Source organism: Mauremys mutica, chromosome 4 (assembly GCF_020497125.1).
Source record: "Mauremys mutica isolate MM-2020 ecotype Southern chromosome 4, ASM2049712v1, whole genome shotgun sequence".
NCBI classification, from domain to species: Eukaryota; Metazoa; Chordata; order Testudines; family Geoemydidae; genus Mauremys; species Mauremys mutica.
In genome coordinates, this window is record NC_059075.1 from 101,803,866 (window position 1) to 101,822,869 (window position 19,004).

General features: G+C 40.6%; 1 protein-coding gene across 4 annotated transcripts in view; it reads left to right on the forward strand.

Moving 5' to 3' along the window:
- INSC (INSC spindle orientation adaptor protein) overlaps window positions 1-19,004 on the forward strand; it is a 198,797-nt gene that overhangs the window by 93,601 nt on the left and 86,192 nt on the right. For all 4 annotated transcript variants that reach the window (XM_045012199.1, XM_045012200.1, XM_045012201.1 and 1 more), the window contains exons 3-6: window positions 5,969-6,314; window positions 6,844-6,896; window positions 10,494-10,617; window positions 13,468-13,581. In XM_045012199.1, the coding sequence (XP_044868134.1) occupies window positions 5,969-6,314; window positions 6,844-6,896; window positions 10,494-10,617; window positions 13,468-13,581 (637 nt within the window). The remainder of the gene's footprint in view (window positions 1-5,968; window positions 6,315-6,843; window positions 6,897-10,493; window positions 10,618-13,467; window positions 13,582-19,004) is intronic.

Genomic DNA, 19,004 nt, shown 5'->3' on the forward strand with positions numbered 1-19,004 from the left:
ATACAGCTAGAAAAAACTACAAGAGTTAATTCAAACTTTCCTTAATTATTTCTAGGGTAGCAGCTTCTGAACACAGCCAGCTGCAAAATGTAACCAGTGGTCAGACTAGCAAGGAAAGAAAAACAGTGGGGCCCTCTTGAAGTCTCCACCAAACCCCAAGAATAGGTACAGGAACTCCTCACTTAAAGTTGTCCTGGTTAACGTCGTTTCGATGTTACGTTGCTGATCAGTTAGGGAACATGCTTGTTTAACATTGTGAAATGCTCCCTTGTAACATGGTTTGGCAGCCACCTGTTTTATCCACTGCTTGCAGGAAGAGCAGCCCGTTGCAGTTAGCTGGTGGGTAGTTGGAACCAGGGTGGACCAGCAGCCCCCCATCAGCTCCCCACTCCCCTAAATTCCCTGCGCAGCAGCTGTGTCTCCCCCCACTGCCATGTTCTGCTCCTGCCCTCTGCCTTGGAGCTGCTCCCAGAGACTCCTGCTTGCTGTACGGAGGGGAAGAATGGAAGAAGGGGGCTAATGTCAGGGTGTCTCCCCCTCCCCCCTGCTCCTGCACCCTGCTTACCCCATCTTCCATAGAGCAGGGGGGGGGACACACAAGGGAGGGAAGGAGCTTCTAGGCAGTAGCTGCCTTCTCAGGTCTCAGCAAGTTGATTTAATTAGCAAGGCATTGTACTTAAGTCTGGGGTCAGCTACTTAAAGGGGAAATGCACATTTTTTTCTCTCACACACAGGGCGTGTGTCTCTGCCCTCCCTCCTTTCCTGATGCCTTGTAGAGTGTTGAGAGTTAACCTTTGAGGGCTCAGTCAATTGCTAGTTCATTTAGCAGTAAGGCATTCCCTGGGAAATATCCCATCCTCTGACTCCTCCACCTCAACCAAGCTTCACAATCATCATCACTGTGTACCACTATTAAACTGTTTGTTTAAAACTTGTACTGTGTGTGTGTGTCTTTTGACTGGTAGAAAAAAATTTCCCTGGAACCCAACCCCCTCATTTACATTAATTCTTATGGGGAAATTGGATTCGCTTACCATCGTTTCGCTTAAAGTCGCATTTTTCAGGAACATAACTATAACGTTAAGTGAGGAGTTCCTGTATATGTTTCTGATGGAATTAAAGTCTCTGTGCCTCATCAAGTCCAATCTGGCCAGCACTAGAAACAGAACTGAGGGAAATGCAGTTCTGTTCTTGAGACAAATTACTGAAATATTTAGGGACCAATCTTTAGCTGGTGTGAATCAACATAGGTCTAATTGACTCCAGTGTAGCTACACTAATTTGCCTCAGCTGAGGATCTGACCTTTATGCTGTGTAAAGAAGTGCATATTTTGAAAGTGTGTTATGTAGGTGAAATTTTAGGTTCAGTTAGCTATGCCAGTTATAGGTTCCTGTGTTGCTTTTATAGTTACAAAAATACAATCTGCAGTGCATTGTCCAACCATAATAGTTATGAACAGGGCACAAACACTGTTGTATCCTTTTTTAAATATTAGAATGTGGATCTGTGCACATTTTCAAAAATATACATTTCTTCTCCTTTTGTCTTTTCCCAGAATATCTTTCATTAGGTTATTATATTCCATAAAATAGCTTTTTACTGCCCTTGTATATTTAAATGTTTTGAAATTGACTTGTTTTTCAGCTCTGTACCTCTGTTCTTACTTTTTAAACTTGCTTTGGTGGTGCAGGGAGTTCCATGCAGGTTTCTTCCCTGCTGTTTTTTGCTAAAATGCGAATTATTTGTTTCTGCAATCTCCTCCCCCTGTGGTGATGCCAAGTGGTTGTCTCTTCCCCATGTTGACTTGATGGTCTTGTTTACCTTCTATTAAAATTGCTCTCCCATTGTCTCATTGTACACTAGAAATACCTTTTTCAGGTGACAGAACCACATTCCTTTGTTTGGGGTGGGGTACCTTCAGTGCTGCCTGGCAGACACACTTTGATAACATAATTTCCAATATAGCTGTAATCTTGAATTTGAGCTTCATACATACACCACCCAATAATATTAATGATAAGTACATTGTTAACTATATCTAGAAGGTGTCATTAGTAAGTTGGGATACACTGAACTGGTCAGGCCAGCTGAAACTTACTCGCCGATATCAGTGAGCCTCTTGCATTGGGCTACTGCTAGAGTCATTTATACTGATCAGGACAGTGAAGACCCAATGGTGTAATGGTGGATCCTGGGGTTCCAGGAAACAGTGGGGCTGCCAATGGAAACCACACACTAGGAAACCTTTCCTCGAGCAGCCATAATGGTGAAGCTCACACTTTTCAGTCCACTTGCTCCCATGGACAAACAATGTCCAAGAAAGGTGTGGCAGTCTCAAGCCATCTGCATTCACCAGTCCTAAACACATTTTGGTAATTTCAAATGTAAACATTTCATTCCACTTCTAGAATCTTTTATCTCACTGTTGTAACAATCCTGGATTTTACCAGTAGCCTCGAGGACCCCCTATCCCACTGCTTTTAGCCTAAACAATTCTGTTTGTACCAGATTTATCTCCAATTTTTGCTGAATTTCATAAACAATTTTATGTAGCAGGCTGAGGTGGACTCTTGTTGCCTTGGTCAACTTACAGTATAGGCCTCTGAACAATAGCAGTCCCATTGTACCTCAGTGAGATCAGAGTAGGATACAGTTTGATATGAGAAATAGACTCTGGCCCTTATCGATTTATGTTTTCTGTTCTTGCATGTGCATTAGTCCAGGCTGTATATAATGAAGTAGATGGAAAGCCCCTTAACACGCAGTGCTTCCAGTCTACATGTAAAATCAAGAGACCCCCACATTTGTGCTCAATCCACACGCATTGCTACCACAAAACTGTGTAGGTATCTTTTATTTCAGTTTCCTATGCCTCCATATAAACTCTCTCAACCATTTTTCCAGATCACATAGAAGCCTTTCAGGTTTATTTCATGACTCATACAGAAGCATTAACCTGCTGACTTGGTCATTAGTGAAAGAAGCAGTTTTTAATTTGCATTGTAAAATATTTTGTTCATAATAATTCATCAGGTATTTTGATGTGTATACAGCTTAGTTATACTAATATATAATGGTACAGCACTTGTGGTACATCAGTCATATCCATTAAATGTAGGGCCTGATCCTGTTTCCATTGAAGCTAGGCAATGTGTTACCATAGAGAGAGTACAGTGGCACCAGGATCAACTTCATAGTGGAAAGCTTTCAGAAACCTCTCCAGAAGGATATTTGAGGAAGGCAATCTCTTTTAAAACAATCCTTAGACACTCATTCCTCCTATGCCACTTACACATTGGGCAGTCCAGGTCCTCCATTGATCAGTCCCTCGATAGCTGTGGTACTTTTTCCCAGGTGATGCCACCATATACACTATCCTCTGCCACTGTCTTCCACCAATTCTCTCATCTTCCATACAGTGTACATGTCCCAGTCACATGAGCATTTTTTCTTTATTTTCTAATATGTCCTGCTCTGCCAGCTCTTACTCTCACATTTATTATTTTGACTTTCCATGAACTGTGTAGTATCTTCCTCATCCATCTGTGATGAGCAGCCTCCAGTCTCTTTTTGTTAGTTACTGTCAGTGGCCAAATCTCTAATCTGTACAGTAGCATGCTCAATACAATAACAAATGAATTTAAAACACTGGTGACATTCAAAACTGTAAATTTATTATTTAACAGGCCAATATTTTTGGATCAGTAATTTATTTGCCCAGGAAAGCTTGGCCAGGGTGTAAAATGACTTGTTTTAATTGTAAGCCATGTGTCTTCCTCTATCATACTACGGAGTTCACTGATGCACCAAATGAAGTAGCTTCACCAAGGACTCACACAGTGAATCGACTGTTTTACAAGATGCTATGGCTGGCTTCCATTATTTTATTCTGTAACTATTACATCCTGTGGCCTCCATGCTGTTCCCGTTACCAGGAGATTTCTGCCTCTACTGAGAGTCCATCAGTGCTCTTAAGAAGACATATTTCTGAAATGCACAAAAGTCACCATAGTAATTGTTTTAATTTATAAGTTTTCACTATGAGCCCTTTTGAAAGGATCTAATTTTAGATGGGTGTATCTAGCCAAATACTACTAAAATAGGATTCAGCTGCCCAGAATTGTCTATTTTTATGCAAAATGTATACAATTTTGTGAGGGGAGGGAGGACAGATTGTTTCAATTTCTAAGGAGCGTACATTCCACATATGATCCATATTTATTTGTACTTTAGCTACGATGTTTCCTTTAGACTTAACACGTCTCACCTTGAGCTGTTTGGTTTTTTAGATCAAGGTTTTTTATTTACTAGTAGGAAAGTCCCACATATTCATTACAATGGGTCTTACACCTGCTTACAGCTTACTGGAGGCAGAACCAGACCTGTCAATTAAGGCAGGTTGGTATTGTCCACACCCTTGAAGACCCAGCCAGATTAATTTGCCTCTCCTACCTGCAAGAAGGCTTTAGCAAACCTTCTGCTTGGAAGAACAAGAAAACATAACCACTGAAAAGAAGTATCTTTCATTCTCAATGTTGAGTTTATTGGTGGTATGAGGCTGTTATTTAACCTCAGGGGCTCTACGAAAAGATTGTTGGAAGCCCTCTTCTGATACTGTGGTGGCTGCCTTGCTTCTCAACTCTACAGCAATGGGGAGAAATCCCTCCTGAGACCTAAATCTTGTACTGAATGCCCTGACTAAGCATCCTTTATCTAAACTTATGTGAAAATGCCCTTTTCTCTAGTGGGGAAGTCTGAAGATGCAACCCACGAGGCACAAAGATTATAGTTCTGAGGAACACTTAAACAGTCACATTTTCCTTAATTTTCTTCATGGGCACTGTGTGTGCATGTGCAACATATGTTTTCCAGTATCTGAGGTGAAATTTGGTAATTCTATACATTTATTTAGTTATCTAACTTGAAGTGGTCTTCCAAAGCAACCCTTGGTGTTAGTTTTAGACAGCTTTCTTCAGTTCACATGGAACACTGGAGTACTCTGTTGCTGCGTTATTTTACATAAACTAGTATTAGTTGCAAGGCTTTTGTTAGCTGAAAAATACATGTCTGACAAAACACTTCAGAGTGAATGACTGACAGGTGTTTTATTATAGTAAAAAGTAGGTAAAAATGCAAAAACAAAAGTAAGATACAAAAGCTTAGTTGGCATGTTACATTTCTTCAATGATACTCTTCAGCACAGCTAATCCATTTAAATTCTTCTCATTATATTTGTATTTCAATATCTTTTCACAGATGTCTCCAATATTTGATTTTTGTTGCTCCTAATTGTATCCTTGAATCAGAAAGGTGCAGAGCACCACCAATTGGAATTGAGGGTGTTTACCCCTTCTTAGGAAGAGCTAAGCATCTCATAGGACTGGACTCTATTTTTATACATCATCTAAATCTGGCTTCTCTACAAATTTACTTTTGATCTCAGTGTTCTAAAGAATGTATTTCTCACCCGCCTCCATTCCTCAAACTTTGTTTTGTGTGTATGTAGGTCTCATGAAGATTGAGAGTCTAACAGCTCTTACTTGCTATAAGACAAGTATGGACTTATATTGGTCTGTATCAGCCTAGTGGTTTCACTTCTGAGAAGGCCACTGCTTGTCAGTTATTTCACTAATAAAATAACTTTTTGACTCTAATCTTAATTTCAGCTAATAATAGAATAGTATACAGTAGTGATTTCAGCTAATGCCCGGCTATAGACAAATCATACTCCCCTTTGGAGATCTGTATGACTCTAATGTGGAAGTGGTTTATAGGTGGTCAAAATCTCTATTTGGAATATGAAACATGTCACTTTCATAATGCAGCCAAATTAATTCTTCTTTTAGTTGATTTTTTTTTTAGATCCATCCTTATGGGAAGTTTTATCCCCATATTCTATTCATGAAGGCTATATCTAAATTGATTCAGATCTTTCATCTGATTGTTTTCTTTTTCACTACACTTTAGCATGCACTTAATTCAGGTGGATTCCGTGCAGCGTTGGATGGAGGACTTGAAGTTGATGACGGATTGTGAATGTATGTGTATTCTTCAGTCCAAACCAATCAGCACAGAGGAGGATGCACAGAGTGAACTTATCCTTTCATCACAACATAGTGCATATGATAACTTACAATTATTGTTAAAAAGAGCTTGGATCATAAGCACGGAGTTGACCAGGATTGCTCAAAAACTAGAGAAGAACAGATGGCAGAGAGTTCACAGCATGACAGTAAGAGTCAATTGTCACGTACGTTCAATGATAAATGAATACAATAGCTTCACTAGAAATTCCTCAGAAGAAATGCACCAGGTATGACTATTTCTTCAATATTGATTTGTTTGTCAATTTGAATTTATAAACTATATTTAGAATTTGGGAGTGGATAGATCTGGTGAGGGCAACCTTCGTATTTTTTTATTACAATAATGTCAAATCAGCTGAACAGTGAGAGAGACTCCATATTTCAGAACCATCCAATCCCCCTGTGGGTGTGTAAACAAACATGTCTTATGTTTGGATCAGTGTTTTTATGGGCCTGATTCTGCCACCTTTACTTATGTCGAGTAGTTCACTCCATGTGGACTACTGAAATTGAGTCTTATTTTCAGTTAAGATGTAGAAAATGTTCTTATGGGAATGGCTTAGCTTCCGTTTTTATCTCTATTACAATTAACCACAGGTGACAATAAAAAGGGAAATTAAAAAAATTGGTGTTCACAAAATATCTTCTTGACTATTTCTAATTTACTGTAATCAAGTGTTTTTCTCTTATTGAAAGAGGATATGTCTTGGATACATTATTTCAAAAATATTTTTGCCTTTTTTTCCCCCCCTGCAGTTTGAAAAGCTTTTAATTGAAAAATGTTCGGAATTTACAGCAGTCACAGAAAGGTAACTTAAATTTCCTGAACTGGATAGTCAGTTTTGCTTCCTAATTATTGGTTACAAGTTGTGGCAATTTTAATGAGGGAGGCAAATCCAACTAACACTTATTGAACGTTTAATTGAGCATGTGCAGCTTTCATTAAAAAGCCCTCTGATTATTGGGCCATCGGTGCCTTGAGTTAGGTAAAAAGCTTTTTACAGATGCAGACTAACATGGCTACCCCTCTGATACTTAACTATATCCGTATTTAGACCCTGATCTTTCATTAGGATCTGTTGTTGAACAGGAAACTTGGCATAGCACAAGGATCAATGCAGTGTATTGTGATGCTTTACACCCTCAGGGCTTTAGGCACTGAGGGTGAAAAACTTGCTCTATTGAAATCAATAACAAAACTACCATTGACTTCAGTTGGACCTGGATTTCAAGCTAAGTTTGAAATCTGCAGTCCTGGTTCATGTTTGAAAACAATGATACCACATGTTCATGTACTGCTGCAAGTTTTTTTGTTAGTCTGTTCCCTAAGCACAGATATGCATTCACTTGCGTTAGTTAAATTAGAGTCACTGATATAAGCACCATACAACATTGTTAAAGTGAGAGTTGTGAAAGAATTCTTCTCATGCTGATGCCCTGATTCTAACAGAACTTTCCTTGTTTGCACAGTCGTGCCAATCAATAGTCTCATTTGATTTACTTTAAACACTGAGCCTGTCACTCATCTTGGGGCATCTTTGGGAAAAAACCATAATGTATAATTACCAGAAAATAGAAAATGTGTTTCTTGAACACTGTTGTTCTTCATGTGTGTCCTAGAGCAGGGTTTCTCAAACAGGGGTCTCTGCTTGTGTAGGGAAAGCCCCTGGCGGGCTGGGTCGGTGTGTTTACTTGCCCTGTCTGCAGATTCAGCCAATTGCGGCTCCTACTGTCTGCGGATCACTGCTCCGGGCCAATGGAAGCTGCTGGAAGCAGCGCCTCTGATGGGGTAGACAAACCCCACACTGCAGCGCAAGGGATTAAGAAACAGCTTTGGGGCCCAGGCAGCCCTGCCCAGACATATCTGCAGGGCCTGCACAAGCTGGAGGCTGGGCTTTAAAAGGGGGAGCAGAGCAGCTCGGAGTCAGGCAGTGGAAGGGAGCAGACAGCTGATCTGAGTGGAAAGGACTGCCCAGGAGCTCACTGCCTGGGACTTGACAACACAGATCTGTGCAAACACACAAAGGAGAAGCAGGAAACAGAGTGTGCAGGTCAGAGACTTGATTGAAGTGATTTAGTCTGGGAAGCTGAAGGAGACCAAAGTAGGAAGTGGTCAGGGGATGCAGCAGCTTACCTCCCCAAGATGTTGGGTGTAGCCGCACCTGGGCTCCCCTACTCACTACAAAAGAACAATACAACAAGAGCCTTCACTTCCAGCGAGAGGGAAGCTGGAAAAGACACCGATTGTTCAAAGGCCCAGCCCCGAATGCTCCTGTACTAAAGGGAAGGACTGGAAACCATTGGGGTGGGGGCACTGAAGGACAGGACTGTGCTTCAACAGGGAAATGTAGTGTCAACTATCACCTGGCCACTAGGCCAACTGTCAGTTTCAGTTGTTCATCTTCTACAGCCCCATTGACTTCAGTCAGAGCTGTAAATGTTGAACACTTCTAAAAATCAGGCCATTTGTGCATCTGCTTCGATTTATATGGGCTATGGGTGGTGGATGGGAAGTGGTGAGGTTAAAAGAACTGCTGAAGGGAGTGGAAACAGGGGTGTTGAATGACCAAACTGTTTATTGCTTTGCTTTTTCTGGGTTTTGTTGGTTGCATATATGATCTACCAATCTTAATTCAAGTGAATTAGTTTTTTGTGGGAGAATATTATATAACCCCCCTGGCCCCTCTGCCGGCTGCTTCCAGACCTGAACCCCCTCCTGCACCCCAGCTCCTTGCCCCAGGTCGGAACCCCCTCCCATACCCTAACTCCCTCCAAGACCCTGCTCCCCAATGCCCTGCCCTAGCCCTGAGCCACCTCCTGGACCTCAAACTCCTCATATCTGGCCCCATCGCAGAGCCCACACTCCCAACTGGAGCCCACACCCCATTTTGCACCCCTGCCCCAGCCCTGAGCCACCTCTTGCACCTCAAACCCCCCATTTCTGGCCCCAGCCCAGAGCCCGCACCCCCCCAGCCGGAGCCCTCACCAGCTCCTGCACCCCAACCACCTGCCCATGCCCAATGAAAGTGAGTGAGGGTGGGGAAAGCAAGTGACGGGGGGAGGGAGATGGAGTGAGCAGGGGGCAGGGCCTCAGGTAGGGGTGGGGTGAGGGTGTTTGGTTTTGTGCGATTAGAAAGTTGTCATCCCTAATCCCATCAGATTTCATAAGATAAGCAGAGTTGGGCCTTGTCAATAATACTCAGCTAAGATATCCAAAGACAACTAAAGTGCTCTAAGAAGTTGTGCGCATGATCTGTAGATCTCTCTAGTCTTTGTCTGTATGAAAATTATGCCCCTCCACAGTGCTAGGAGGAACTGTACAAATGGAGGTGCAATCTTTTAGATTTGATACAAAATTGAGACCCTGACTATTTGTGGCTGTTCAAATATCTAATGACATATTAGACAAGAGTAAGGATGTTAACCCTGGTAATCTGCCCCAAATATTTGGATAATATTTCTTATTGTTGGCATAAAGAACGTTGTTGTTTAAAAATAATTTGGCTACCTAAATTCTCCTTGTATGTGTAAAAGTTATTATTCATCTTCCCTCGTCAAAACTGTAGACAAGTATCAGAGGGGTAGCCGTGTTAGTCTGGATCTGTAAAAGCAGCAAAGAGTCCTGTGGCACCTTATAGACTAACAGACGTTTTGGAGCATGAGCTTTCGTGGGTGAATACATCTGACGAAGTGGGTATTCGCCCATGAAAGCTCATGCTCCAAAACGTCTGTTAGTCTATAAGGTGCCACAGGACTCTTTGCTGCTTCTGTAGACAAGTGTTGTTGGACACAGAATGGCTGTTGCATTCAATCCTTGAGGTTGCTATATTTCCGTAGTGGTAAGAGGGCTAATTTCTGCTCTCAGGTACACCATTTTAAACTCAGACTAACTCCATTGACAGGGACAATTTGACTCAGACTTATTAGGGCCTAGATCCTGCTTCCATTTAAAATATGGGAAATTAAACTTATTGTGAAAAAATGTGGCTTTGCAAATAGAGGATGTAAGTACCTACAACTGAAATGCAGACACCTCAGGGTGGATCGCAGCAGTCATTTGATGCACAACAACACTAAGCTTTAGTCAACAGTGGGTGGAGTTACTTTGGATATATCCCAGTGTACTTGAAAGCAGAATTTGTCAGTCTATGAAGTGCATTATGAACCTGTAAGATATTAATTTATAATATTATCATTTTGCCTTCTTCCTTACCTTCGACAGACAAGACTTTGCTAAAAGCCTTTTCTGACGTTAACTATAATAAGGCTGCACCTTGATTTGAACAGTTGAATCTGCATTATTAACATTTGTGCAACATAAAGTGCTTGGTTGGCTCAATCAGCTAGATAAAGGTGGTGCCTAATGTGTGTATTTTTCTCATTAGTTTCCTTTCCATTCTTTTCAGGTGCATACAAACTGAAGACGAGCAGACATTACAGTCCATGAAATCTTGTATTAATGAAACATTAACCACAGTCGCACAGTATTTCGGCCAGTTGATAGAATTGGCCTTAACATATGAGATACAGGTCAGTAAAAATTGAATGCATTTTTTTAAACATTGTATTGAAGGTGAGTGTTTTTTTGGAATGGTGGAAGTAAAATATTTACAGCCCTCAGTCCCTACAAACCTGAGGTTGGTGCTTCAAGCATCCTGAAAACAGTTCCAATTTTGTTTTGAGACAGAGCATCCCACAGGCCCTGAAAGTAACCTATTCAAGTCTTCACATAGCCCATCACTGGTCAGACCCTTCTTTGATTTCATGCACACTTAGTTTTTCCAGAGCACCAGTATCCTTCACTTTCTCTGTTCATTGATCTGGTTCTGATGTCCCCAACAAAATGATCATGTGGCTGCCTGAGTTGATCACATCTGCTGTCAGGCTCTCTTCAGTTTAAAGGAGCTGACCTCTGGGCAGAGTCCAAATAGTGATTCCGCGCAATGGATCTGCTTCCACTCTTGTTGTTGTTATGCTTATTACAGTAGTGCCTAAGGACCAACCAAGAATGGGGCCCCATTGTGCGAGGCACCGTACAGAGTAGTAAAAAGGGTAGAACACACAAGCAGAGTGATATGAGGGGTGGGCTTAGGAGTGGATCAGCTAACTAGAAAGAGAAGGTAGATGAAAGGGATAGGGGAGGGGTTAAGAGGGACAGGTATGGAAGACAGGTGAGGAGACACTGAGGGAGAGGGGAAGATGGGATTGGTGAAAACGTCCAATCGGCACAGGACAGTCAAAACCGTGGGAAGTTCTCTGAATGTCCCTGCATTGACTGTGTCTGCCCCTACCAGATGGAGTCTTCAGCTCCTCTCTGCCGTTTTTTCCCTCACGGCCATGTGATGGGAAGGTGGAGAGGTGCCATGTGGGTCCTAGTGCCCCAAGAGCATCCATGGTCTCTCCTGCACAGTTCTAGATCAAGGGGGGTGCTGGGGAGGAAGAGTGGCTCCAGTGGGGCCCCATTTTATAATCTTCTGCCAGGGGAGCAGTCCCTGCTTTTGGCTCCTACTGGCTGGAGTTGCTGGCTGGCTCCTCTCCGCAGGTTTTCCCCACAAGGCCACATCTGTCCTAGACTTTAGGCTCTAGTGAGTGAAATATGTAATTGTGTATGAGCTAAACAAACCCATTCTTTTTTTTCCCCTCCCCATTTAATCACCTTTTGGAAATTTAAGGACTGGGACTCTGGCATTGGACTGGGATTACATAGTTTAAATCTAGGGTAAATAAATATGTATTGTAGTATTTGTGCATACTTCAGAAGCTGATGCTAATACAGCCCAGAAACGTTATGTTTTCACTGCAGAAAAGGAACATGAAGGCTGAGAATGGAGGAAATAGTTATAGTACTTTGAATACTTTGCCAAAATTAAATTGCTTCTGTGCTCTAATTTCGAGCAGAATTTAACTTGTTGTCTTAAAGAGATTCAAACCCATTATGGCCTGTTTGTTACATTCCTCTCTTTCAAATATCTTAGTTTTAAAACAGATTGTTGCCCAGGATATGGGAAGCTAGAGAAGCGATTTTCAGCATCCCAGAGCTAAGTCAAGGTAACAAGCTGCCTGTTGTTGAGCTTTAGTTATGGTTTATGGGAACCATACGTAATGCCACAAATGATTCCAAGCATAAATAGCTGTGTAAATAATTTGTCATTATTTCAATTTAGCAGATAAAGTAACTAGCAAATAAAGTAACTCAGAGAGGTGTTTGCAGCCTCTGTTTGATTCTACAGCTGGTGCTCCCTACCTGTGTGTGTGTGCTGCCAGATGCCAGAAAGCCTGATTCAGCAAAACAGAGAGAGGGAGACCAGGCTAGTGGAGCAGGTGGGCTGAGTGAAATCACAGTGCATCAGGTAGCATCCCAGAAGAGGGGTCCAATCCATCACAGTTAATGTTAAATTGTAAAACAATAGGTTCTGTGGCTTTCTAAGAAGACTTTTTGGGCAGTGGGGCTAAAAGTTAAAGACAGAAATACAGCCTGCTGAAGAGAAGAGAACTGAATTTTGGCTCATAAGCTTATAAATGTGGATTTTTCTCTGCACTTCTTCCAAAGATATGAGAAAAATAAAAATACATAGCTCCTTTCTTAAAGACTATTATCAGTGTGTATTTCTTCTTTGTAATGATAACATGCACTGGTGGAGAGAACAACATTAAATGTAGCATCATGGAGTCTATACTCTTTTAACAACCCCCTTAATCTGCGCAAATGCAATGGTACACATGCAAAACCAAGATAACAATTTAAAAAGAAAATGTGTATTTAATCAATTACGTTTACTGGAGACTTAATCAGTGGTTTTTCTGTCACAGGGCCATGCACTGACCCGTGAGACTTCCTTCATAGTTTGAGGGTAGTTAATAGATCTTAGCAGAATCCTATTTAGAACTGTGGAGCCTAGAAGAGGAAAAGACCGGTTAGGTCAGTAGTCTGCAGCATTACTCTGGCGTAAAAATAGGCGATTCGTAGCATTATGTCAGTTATGAGCTAAGCAAATTAATCACCCTTTGCAAATCATAGAATAATTCCATGCTAAATCAAATAATGTTCTCCCAAATAATTGCAGTGCTCTTTGCTCAGTATGTTAAATATATTATTTTAATTAATAGAGATCTACATATAAAGAGGTGTAGAGGCAAATTCTACCCTCAGTTCCATCTATGCAGTTGAAATAAATATGGTAACCCAATGTTAATAAGGGCAGAATTTGGCCCATACAATGTCTTCCTCTCTCTATCCCTTCACTGTGTGATTAGTAAGTTTGAAACTGGTTAAACTGACTAGATTCAGTTACTCCAACCTAAAAGAAAAACCTCAGCTCTCCCCTCTTGATTCTTCTCATTGGAAGTAACAGGTGTTTATTATCTTTTTGTGTTGCACAGAATCTTGTGAGACAAATAAACTCATCAGATAATATATATATCACAGAATCATCTACCATTGGTTTATTCAACCTTACCCAAGAGGGTGCTCAATTGTGTCGCATCATAGCTAAGGTAAGGTGCACACAAATTCATTCAATGTAGAGTTAACTGGCTATTTTTTTGTTATAGTTGCAATGATCCAGAGGTTTCCCAAGTGTTGGGGGTGCAATGTTGGGGAAGCTACTTCCTGTTCTTAGAGCAATCCAGAAGTAAATCTAGAACTAGATTAATTACCATGTATTATGGGAATGGTTGGTTTAGAGTTACTAACTGGGCATTTATGATAAACGTACTGTACAGATTGTAATATGAAATTTTATAGTGCAGCAGGCTGGTACTTTTTATTTCAGCTAATCCAGTTTAATGAAAAAAAAATTTACTTTAAGAAACCATGTTTTTCTTCTGTTGTTTAAAAATATCAAAAAAGACAGACATACAGTGGAGTGGCAGCTGGGTAAAGGATGGCACAGATGCTGTTGCATTGCAGGTGTCATGAAACATGTGACCCTATCTCAGTACTGACATTTTAAGTGTAATTGTGGTGTTCATAATATAGCTATTTATGTAGGAGTTGAATTTTTCATGAGGCGCTAATTCATTATTTTCCCCCTTAAATTTCCATCTGTGGGGCTAGAAGAGCTAAATGGTAATGATAGAATTCTAAACCTTCCTGAAATAGGCCATGAGCCAGTCTGAACACAAATAGAGCACAGCATGTTCGTTAAGGGGATAATTATATCACATCACTGTGTTATGATGACAACCCAGAAGAACCAGCCTTACTGGGGGGGAAGAGATAGCTCAGTGGTTTGAGCATTGGCCTACTTAAACCAAGGGTTGTGAGCTCAATCCTTGAGGGGGGGCCATTTGGGGATTGGCTCTGCTTTGAGCAGAGGGTTGGACTAGATGATCTCTTGAGGTCCCTTCCACCCCCAATAATCTATGATTCTACTGGAACCCAGCCTTGTTACTGGCACATGAATTGGCTAGAGAGGACTGGCTGCTTTCCTGTATGGCTAACCTTCTGCTGTCTATTCTCTAGGGATAGGCTTTTGTTGAGTTACAGGTTCTTTTGGGCTTCTTAGTAGTGTATACTCCCATTGTCACCACCCCAAACACTGTGTATTAGGCATTAGAGTGACCTCTGTAATTTATAACATACTGTCCACTGGAATGTTATGCTTCAGTACCCTTATTTTACTCCAGTACAGCATTTTGAAAATTCACCTTGTGCCATTCAAAAAATCATATGCCATATACAACCCCAGTCTATACACAACTTCCATTGCTATCAGTGGGAATTCTGCCATGGACTGAAAGATATCTGAGAATAAAGGGGTCTGTTGTTCCCTTGATATTCAGACCTAGCACCTGTTAATATTTATAAAACTTACATGGATATACCAAGAGGAGAAATTAGCTGTGGATATCTTACATTTATTATGTGTTTTGCTTAACTATTTAATTCCATAAGCCATTACAAGAATAACTCCAAGCAGTTTTGTAGTAAGTTATCTTTTGCTACATGACAACACTTGAATTCCAGTTGGATCAAGATATTTTTTCTTATCGGGTATAAAAGGAGTATCATCTTCTTTTGAGACATATTGATTGATACAACTCTGAATTTCTGGATGTATGTCTGAATTTAACTGATAACATCATTTTCAACATGAAAGGGCAATAGACATATGCAGAACTCAATTTTATCTGTCAATCATTTTAGCAGCTTTTAGAAACATTTGGCATCAATAAAGAGTAGGCTTAAAATGTTTTGTTTGTTTTTAAAACTGAAGATGCATTGTAAGGTATAGATACTAGAACTCTACTTGAAGTCCCAAAAGGAGTTTCTAGGAAGAGTGCTAGTTTATGACTAGAGTGAAGACCAGTATACTGTCAAAAGAACTAAAAACCTGTATTTATAAATTTGTTCTCAAATCTACAAGAAAATTAATAACCCCAGGAGAAGATATGTCTTTTAAGAAACTCATGGCCGAATCAATAATACATGAACCCCAAAAGAGTTTGAGTGACTTCAAATTAAAGTAAAAACAATTACTGGTATAGTTTATCAATGAAAGTGGAGGCTTGAGCTATGTATGTTGATATCCTATGCTATTTGTAAAATTAATTGATGCCAATTTCTCTAACATACTTGTTCATGATTTGCCAATATTTATATGGATCCTGAAAAAGTAACTTAGGGTCTGATCCAAAGCTCACAGACGTCAATGAAAATACTTCCAGTAGGTTGGGCACTAATAGACTTTACAAAAAACAGTTTTATTAGTTTTATTTTGTTAGCCTCATTGCAGTTCATTTTCTCCTACAACCTAGTATAATATACTTATCTTGTATCACTTAATTAACTTTATTTAAATGCTTGAGTTAAATGTTTAACTGAATAGCTCTGCAAAATATCAAGAGGAACATGTGTGCTAGTATATTTATATGAACATTGAGCAACATCTTTACTTTAAAATGTAATGGAGAATAGTATCCCCTCTGCTCCCCAAAATTGGCAAAGATGCATCTGCATAGAGCCCAGTGGAGGGATGAAAACAACCCATTTCATGCAGAATGGCTTTTTCACACAAAGAAGATTCTATTGGCATGTAATAATACTAACACCTAACTCTCATACAGCACTTTTCATCAGCAAATCTCAAAGTGATTCACAATTTTTAATGTGTTTATCCTCACAACACAGCGCTGTGAGGAAGGGAAGTATTATTATCCCCATTTTTACAGATGGAGAACTAAGGGCTTGTCTCCACTTACCGTGGATCAACACTGTGTCGATTGATCCACAGGAGGTCGATTTAGTGGGTCTGGTGAAGACCCACTAAATCAACAGCTGATCGCTCTCCTGTCGACTCTGGTACTCCACCGGAATGAGAAGCATAAGATAAGTTGACAGGAGAGTTTCTCCCATCGACCCAGCACGGTGTAGGCACTGCAATAAGTTGGCCCAAGGAGTACGTTGATTCCAGCTATGTGAATAACATAGCTGGAGTTGCGTAACTTAGGTCAACTTAGCCCCATAGTGCAGACCTTCCCTAAGTTAAGGCACAGAAAGGCTAAATAACTTACCCAAAGACACAGGAAATCTGAGGTAGATTTTGAGGGTGAAAAGAAACCTTATATCTACTCTAAATGAGCAGCCAAGCATTCCCTCAATGTGAGGGAATCCCCAGCTGATATAAGCCAGCATAGCAAACTACGTCATCTCCTCCTTCACTTCCTGGGGCAGGAATTGTACTGGGAGTGGGAGAAGATGTTTCACGGGCTGAAGCACACTGTGCTCTGTAGATTGTTACTGTCATAATGGCCTCTCAGGAGACTTATAAGATGGCTCAAGTGCCTCCTTTGGCTCCTAGCCAGTCCCAGGATTATTGAGCAGAAAGTTAGCTTAAAGCCACCTTTTGCCTTCTGTCCTTGTTAATGAGAATTTTAAGGTTTTCTATGGTGCTTCTGGAAATTCTGCTGTCATTTAGCTGCCTCAGTTCAGTCTGCTCTAACTAGAGATTGTTTCTCTAATGAACATTGCAGAGCATATTAGAACTGAAGTGATTACCTGCAGCTATCAGTATTAGTTATTCAAGGGATAAGAGGGCAAAAGTATGTCACAGCTTTATAGAGGAAAAGCTGCACACTCTAAAATGCAGCCATTTGGCTGGGTTTCAAATGCAACCCAACATTTGTACGTTACTGTGATGTACTCAATGAATTACTCAGTCCAATGACTGTCCATCCTTTAAGGAAGCAGAACCATTAGTATGGTCTGATCTAAAAATCCATAGCTGAAATGTTGCCAAGTTTGTTTTAGTAACCTATCAAATTATTTAGAGATCTCCTGTAGACAGCACTAACTGCACATTGAGTTTGGGCTTAATGTTATCAAAATAAACATTTCTTTTAAAAGTCCAATCTTATCTCTACAATTGTGAAAAGAAATGCTAACAAGATGATGCAGGCACATTTAGTGTAATGTTACAAACGTACATTGTGGGCTGATGCGGTGTTACTCAGCAGTTACTTCTACTAGTGCAAAATGGCTGTAAAATGATGATCTTCAGTTTTGGTAGCATTTGACACCCAAATTGCACTGGTGTTAAAGACTACACAAGGTGCAGGGCAGTAGTGAATCGGGCCCTGTGTATGTTCACTTAAAAGAAAAAAGTGTTATGAATGTCCCCTAATATATAGTAAATAGAGCAATCTGAATAGCATATAAATTTTTAAACTACGACATGCACACAAATATGTGCACATGTATAAAAAGGGCTAAAGTGCCTTGGAAGAAAATAAAATGCCAATTTACCAAAAGCTAAGATGGATATATAGCGAAAATAATATTTCTCACATAGTTGTTTGTATTTTTAAATGAATTCACTTTGGCTTTATTTGCACCCCTTTGTGTGCCATTTACTACTACAAATACTCATGGAAAATGTTTTTTAAGCTTTTGTGTTTGAATACTCCCGGAAAGCAAGCCATGGAGATGACTGAATATTTCAAATAGTGAAGAAATTAGAGAAAATCTCAGTGTGTTTGTATAAATGCTGTGAATAGAAAAGGAAGCAAAACTGATCAAATAGTTTTTCACTGATCTCTACTTCCAATGGTAAGATGATGATCTTGAACATGCACAGGTGGACAGAAAGGGAGATGAAAGAGAGTCTTTCCTCCACTCTTTTTTGTATTTCTGCAAAGGCAAGCCACAGACCAAGTACTTTCATTTCCTGAATGCAAGGACAGTACGAGTTTGTTACTGACACTAGAATGAGACTTAGCACATGGTTCCACATTGGCCAGCAAAACTTTACCAATGAAGGTCGGGGGAACATGTATCATCCTGTAGAAAGGTGGCAGAGCTCCCACTCTGTCTCTTGGAGCTCTGGGGATTAGAAACTATTCTGAGGCAGCCAGAATGCTTCCTGGGACTCCCACTGATTCCCTCTATCACAGGCCCAAGATTATACAGACTCCATATAAAAAAGAATCTCCATCTACCACTGAAGTGAAGGCACGCTGTGTGTGTGTGAAATGCCACAGCTGTTTAACAGTGCACTGCAACAACATACAAACCACAGGGGAGGTGAAGGCAGGTAGAGTTATTACCATGGCCTGCATGTTAGGTTGAGTGCTATGGAATTTTTAATTTCATGAGGGTCAGGGCCTCTGCAAGCAATTCCAGCAGCCCCTTACATGATGCTGGCCCTTGGTTCAAAGAATATTGACTCAGAGGAAGAAAGGAAGCCCTGTAGGGGGAAATCCTAGGAACAGCTAAACTAGTTTTGTGTGTGGTGGTGGTGTTCTGAATAAAGAAAAAACCCAGGATTGGGCTGTAAGTTTTATAATAATACATGGTCTGCGTGTGTGTGTGTGTCTGCGTGTGTGTGCGTGCGCACACACACATGCACATGCTATGATGACAATGGGATGGAGACCCTAGTAATGTGTATATACTTTTAAAAGCAAACAGAATTAAA